At 46.8% G+C, this 5,848-nt stretch overlaps 1 protein-coding gene across 1 annotated transcript; it reads right to left on the minus strand.

Moving 5' to 3' along the window:
- Positions 1 to 200: 200 nt before the first annotated feature.
- Positions 201 to 2,622, minus strand: CCDC185 (coiled-coil domain containing 185). The gene has a single exon (XM_075863379.1). It carries the CDS (start codon positions 2,499 to 2,501, stop codon positions 468 to 470), a length of 2,034 nt encoding a protein of 677 aa, XP_075719494.1. The 5' UTR covers positions 2,502 to 2,622; the 3' UTR covers positions 201 to 467.
- Positions 2,623 to 5,848: the final 3,226 nt, after the last annotated feature.

A 5,848-nucleotide genomic window follows, 5' to 3' on the forward strand; every position in this document is an offset into this window, starting at 1 on the left:
AATGTGTGATACGTAGGGGTTCGGCAGAACCCAACAGATGACACGTTACCGACCTATCCTAAGAAAAGGCCATCAATCTTACATCCTCGAAAAAAAAACATCGAACACTCTATATAAACATAATCTATATATAAAGAGCAAACACCACAGCAAAATATAACCGGATTTGGCCATCTCAAAAACACCACATGGTCCAGGGCTAATCCTAAAAGTCATATAGTCGATTTATCTGAGATTTTGACACTGGGGATAATAATGTTTTTTGTTCTTCCATGTCTATGGAAGTTTTTTGGCCCGGCTACCAAAAAGTGAAATTGGCTTCTGAAGAGTTCTAACTGGCTCTTAATAGTCTACAGTGTTTCATCCATTCCTGGACCTGGTCACCGATCTCAGTTCCAAAAAACACGTCATAAACATAATGACCGTATTTTATTGCATCCCACGGAGAGTCTGCTTTGGCTTTTCCTTTAAGGGATGGTTTTTAGAAGGCTTGCACTAAGTTGGGCCTGCAGGGCCATCTGGTCGAACGTTCTGCTCTTGGTCTGTTCTCTGATTTTATCTCGGATGTGAAACGAAGCCCTGGCGATCTTCTTCCCCTCCTCGATGGTGGCTTCTTTTTCCTTGAGGACCTGGTCACTTTTCCGATCTTTGATTCTGATAAGATGTCCTATATGTTTCCTGTAGCTTTCTTCTTCTTCCTCAAGTTTTTGTTTTAAAAGTTGGTGGGCTTTCTCCTTGACAAAGTTCAGTTCTCGCATCCGCTCGGCTTTACTCTGTTTACTTTTTCCTAAAGAGTCTTCAGCCTGGAGAAGTTTTTGGTTGGTCACTTGAACCAGCATTTTTTTGTGTTTTCTTTGCTCTTTCTCCTGCTGTTCTGCTCGGATTTTCGCCATGACGATCATCCCTTCTTCTCGTGATGCCTTCTCTTGTATTTCCTTGTTGCGTTCCTCCTGGACCTGCTCATACATCTCCTGGGACCTTCGCTCTTTCTGCTGCATGGACTTCCTCTTGGAGTACTCCTCAGCTTTGACCAGGTTGTCCACCTCCTCTTTGAGCCTGGAATGTCTTCGCTTCTCATATTCATTCTTGGTTTGGATGTTTTTCTTGTTCTGTAAGTCTTTGATCATCTTCGCTTTGATGGCTTGCAGCATCCGTTCCTCAAGAAGACGACCACCCATCTCTCTGGTGTTTTTATCTAAACCGTCTTTCTCTTCCAACATCCGCTCTTGGAATTGCTTCTTTGACTGTAGATCTTTTTGGACTTTTTTCATGCCGTCTTTCAAAAGGACCCTCTGCTCAGGAGTCAATGTCTTCCACTCCTTGTTATTCTGTACAGTCAGGTAACGGATGGCATCAAGTTGCCACTCAAGTTTGGAGGTTCTGGGACTTTGTCTTTGGTTTTGCACTCGGTCAGTCCAGTCGTGCTTGCTCAGAGCTTCTCGGATTACCTTCTCCTTACTCCGGAGATCTTCCCAGGCTTGTTGGGCTTGCAGCTTCCTTTGTTTGGACATCTCCTCCTCTTGGTGTTTGAGTAACATCAGGGCAGCAATCTTCTTATCTCTCTCAGGCACGGACACCTTGATTTCTTTTTCCACCTGTCGGGCAAGATGATGGATTTGCACTTCTGGGTCAATCAGGGTTCCTTGACTTAGGCTTCTTCTCAGCATTTCTCCTTCACCTCGGTGGCCCTTAGTTGTAATGCAGTGAGAGCCCAAACAGTTTGGTGATGCAGCAGTGTTATGGGGGTCCCAGCGGGTTGGTGATGTAGCGGTGTTATGGGGGTCCCAGCGGGTTGGTAATGCAGCGGTCTTATGGGCACCCCAGCGGGTTGGTGATGCAGCAGTCTTATGGGGGTCCCAGCGAATTGGTGATGCAGTGGTCTTACGGGGGTCCCAGCAGTTTGGAGATGTTGTGACATCCAAGTAGTCCCAGTGATTAGAGGAGATTGCGGGTTCTCGCTGGGAGGTTGTGGCGTCTCGCTGGGAGGTTGTGGCGTCTCGCTGGGAGGTTGTGGCGTCTCGCTGGGAGGTTGTGGCGTCTCGGTGGGAGCTTGGGGCGTCTCGGTGGGAGCTTGGGGCGTCTCGGTGGGAGCTTGGGGCGTCTCGAGGTTCCCAGTGGTATGTGGCTACGTCCCGGGTCTTTTTGGAGGTAGTGTAGGTCCTAGAGTGGTCCTGCTGGAGGTTGGATGAGGTGGAGCGGGGACGACCAGGGTCACAGTCACTATCCAGCAGTTTCTTCCTCAGATCCCTGCACAGCCTCACCTTCCTCAGCCTCTCCAGCTCATAGGTCTCATAAATGTCACTGACCTCCTGGCTGGAAACCCCGGGGTTCTCGTTCCTCACATCTCCATAAGACTTGTATAGTAAATCCACAGGCCGCACTGCTAGGCGAGCACAGGCTTCCAGGGAGCGGGGGCTGGTGAGTACATACCGGCTGTCACCATCATCCTCGAAATTAGTCAAGTCTAGATGCAGAGAGGGAGACCGTCTGCCGTCCTCCATTACTGTACTGCTCGTTGTTACTGCGACGCTTGTCTCGGTTGCCCAGGGTGATTAGATGACATGGGGAGGCGTTACGGACGCATGCTGGGGACAGGACTGTACAGCAGCGTGCGCCCTCTAGTAACCGCGGGCAAGAGAGCGTAACACTGTGTCGCTCCTTATTACGCATGCGTGAAACTTGGTTATCGGACACTAGAGGGAGAAGTTTTATAAAATTTCTTCTGACTGATGTCTTCTGTTATGTGAGATAAAGCTCCGCCATGTTACAGGTCTCGTTGCCGGATAACAATGTATTATTTGAAGTATTTGCAAACTTGGTCAAACGTGGCTATATGGGCCCAGTGGTACTGTTAATTGTAACACCCTCTGGCTGGAAATGTTTATGTGGGCACCCTCTGGCTGACAATGTTTATTGGCATTGTTAATGGGGTTACTTTCTTGCACTGTTTATGGGGACACTCTTGCTTTTACAGAGATTTTAGGTTCCGTGAGCAAAGCTTTTTCTACATAAGCCCCACAACTAAATACTGAGCGTGGCTCATAAGGACAGTCGGGGAACCCCCATTAACAGCCCCAGAGTGTCCCCATAAAGTAACAACGCAAGAGAGTACCCCCATAACCAGTACCAGTATGACCCAGTGCCAGCCAAAGAGTGAACCCCCCCAAAATACTAACACAGGGCTCCCATAAAAAGTACAAGCAATAGTTATCCCATATTAACAGTGCTCCCATTAACAATGCAAGCCGGAGCGTGTCCATCATTATAGTGACAGCCAGAGAGTGTCCATCATTATAGTGACAGCCAGAGAGTGTCCATCATTATAGTGACAGCCAGAGAGTGTCCATCATTATAGTGACAGCCAGAGAGTGTCCATCATTATAGTGACAGCCAGAGAGTGTCCAACATTATAGTGACAGCCAGAGAGTGTCCAACATTATAGTGACAGCCAGTGAGTGTCCATCATTATAGTGACAGCCAGAGAGTGTCCAACATTATAGTGACAGCCAGTGAGTGTCCATCATTATAGTGACAGCCAGAGAGTGTCCATCATTATAGTGACAGCCAGAGAGTGTCCATCATTATAGTGACAGCCAGAGAGTGTCCATCATTATAGTGACAGCCAGAGAGTGTCCAACATTATAGTGACAGCCAGTGAGTGTCCATCATTATAGTGACAGCCAGAGAGTGTCCAACATTATAGTGACAGCCAGTGAGTGTCCATCATTATAGTGACAGCCAGAGAGTGTCCATCATTATAGTGACAGCCAGAGAGTGTCCATCATTATAGTGACAGCCAGAGAGTGTCCATCATTATAGTGACAGCCAGAGAGTGTCCATCATTATAGTGACAGCCAGAGAGTGTCCATCATTATAGTGACAGCCAGAGAGTGTCCATCATTATAGTGACAGCCAGAGAGTGTCCATCATTATAGTGACAGCCAGAGAGTGTCCATCATTATAATGACAACCAGAGAGTGTCCATCATTATAGTGAGAGCCAGAGAGTGTCCATCATTATGGTGACAGCCAGAGAGTGTCCATCATTATAGTGACAGCCAGAGAGTGTCCATCATTATAGTGACAGCCAGAGAGTGTCCAACATTATAGTGACAGCCAGTGAGTGTCCATCATTATAGTGACAGCCAGAGAGTGTCCAACATTATAGTGACAGCCAGTGAGTGTCCATCATTATAGTGACAGCCAGAGAGTGTCCATCATTATAGTGACAGCCAGAGAGTGTCCATCATTATAGTGACAGCCAGAGAGTGTCCATCATTATAGTGACAGCCAGAGAGTGTCCATCATTATAGTGACAGCCAGAGAGTGTCCATCATTATAGTGACAGCCAGAGAGTGTCCATCATTATAGTGACAGCCAGAGAGTGTCCATCATTATAGTGACAGCCAGAGAGTGTCCATCATTATAATGACAACCAGAGAGTGTCCATCATTATAGTGAGAGCCAGAGAGTGTCCATCATTATGGTGACAGCCAGAGAGTGTCCATCATTATAGTGACAGCCAGAGAGTGTCCATCATATAGTGACAGCCAGAGAGTGTCCATCATTATAGTGACAGCCAGAGAGTGTCCATCATTATAGTGACAGCCAGAGAGTGTCCATCATTATAGTGACAGCCAGAGAGTGTCCAACATTATAGTGACAGCCAGAGAGTGTCCAACATTATAGTGACAGCCAGAGAGTGTCCATCATTATAGTGACAGCCAGAGAGTGTCCATCATTATAGTGACAGCCAGAGAGTGTCCATCATTATAGTGACAGCCAGAGAGTGTCCATCATTATAGTGACAGCCAGAGAGTGTCCATCATTATAGTGACAGCCAGAGAGTGTCCATCATTATAGTGACAGCCAGAGAGTGTCCATCATTATAGTGACAGCCAGAGAGTGTCCAACATTATAGTGACAGCCAGAGAGTGTCCATCATTATAGTGACAGCCAGAGAGTGTCCATCATTATAGTGACAGCCAGGGAGTGTCCATCATTATAGTGACAGCCAGAGAGTGTCCATCATTATAGTGACAGCCAGAGAGTGTCCATCATTATAGTGACAGCCAGAGAGTGTCCATCATTATAGTGACAGCCAGAGAGTGTCCATCATTATAGTGACAGCCAGAGAGTGTCCAACATTATAGTGACAGCCAGAGAGTGTCCATCATTATAGTGACAGCCAGAGAGTGTCCATCATTATAGTGACAGCCAGGGAGTGTCCATCATTATAGTGACAGCCAGAGAGTGTCCAACATTATAGTGACAGCCAGAGAGTGTCCAACATTATAGTGACAGCCAGAGAGTGTCCAACATTATAGTGACAGCCAGAGAGTGTCCAACATTATAGTGACAGCCAGAGAGTGTCCAACATTATAGTGACAGCCAGAGAGTGTCCATCATTATAGTGACAGCCAGAGTGTCCATCATTATAGTGACAGCCAGAGAGTGTCCATCATTATGGTGACAGCCAGAGAGTGTCCAACATTATAGTGACAGCCAGAGAGTGTCCATCATTATAGTGACAGCCAGAGAGTGTCCATCATTATAGTGACAGCCAGAGAGTGTCCATCATTATAGTGACAGCCAGAGAGTGTCCATCATTATAGTGACAGCCAGAGAGTGTCCATCATTATAGTGACAGCCAGAGAGTGTCCATTATTATAGTGACAGCCAGAGAGTGCCCATCATTATAGTGACAGCCAGAGAGTGTCCAACATTATAGTGACAGCCAGAGTGTCCATCATTATAGTGACATCCAGAGTGTCCATCATTATAGTGACAGCCAGAGAGTGTCCAACATTATAGTGACAGCCAGAGAGTGTCCATCATTATAGTGACAG

The sequence above is a fragment of the Rhinoderma darwinii genome, chromosome 4 (genome assembly GCF_050947455.1).
Source record: "Rhinoderma darwinii isolate aRhiDar2 chromosome 4, aRhiDar2.hap1, whole genome shotgun sequence".
In the NCBI taxonomy this organism is placed as follows: domain Eukaryota; kingdom Metazoa; phylum Chordata; class Amphibia; order Anura; family Rhinodermatidae; genus Rhinoderma; species Rhinoderma darwinii.

What these genes read in the sequence shown, in the direction of transcription:
- CCDC185 (XM_075863379.1), bottom strand. Translation starts at nt 2,501, where the DNA reads ATGGAGGACGGCAGACGGTCTCCCTCTCTGCATCTAGACTTGACTAAT.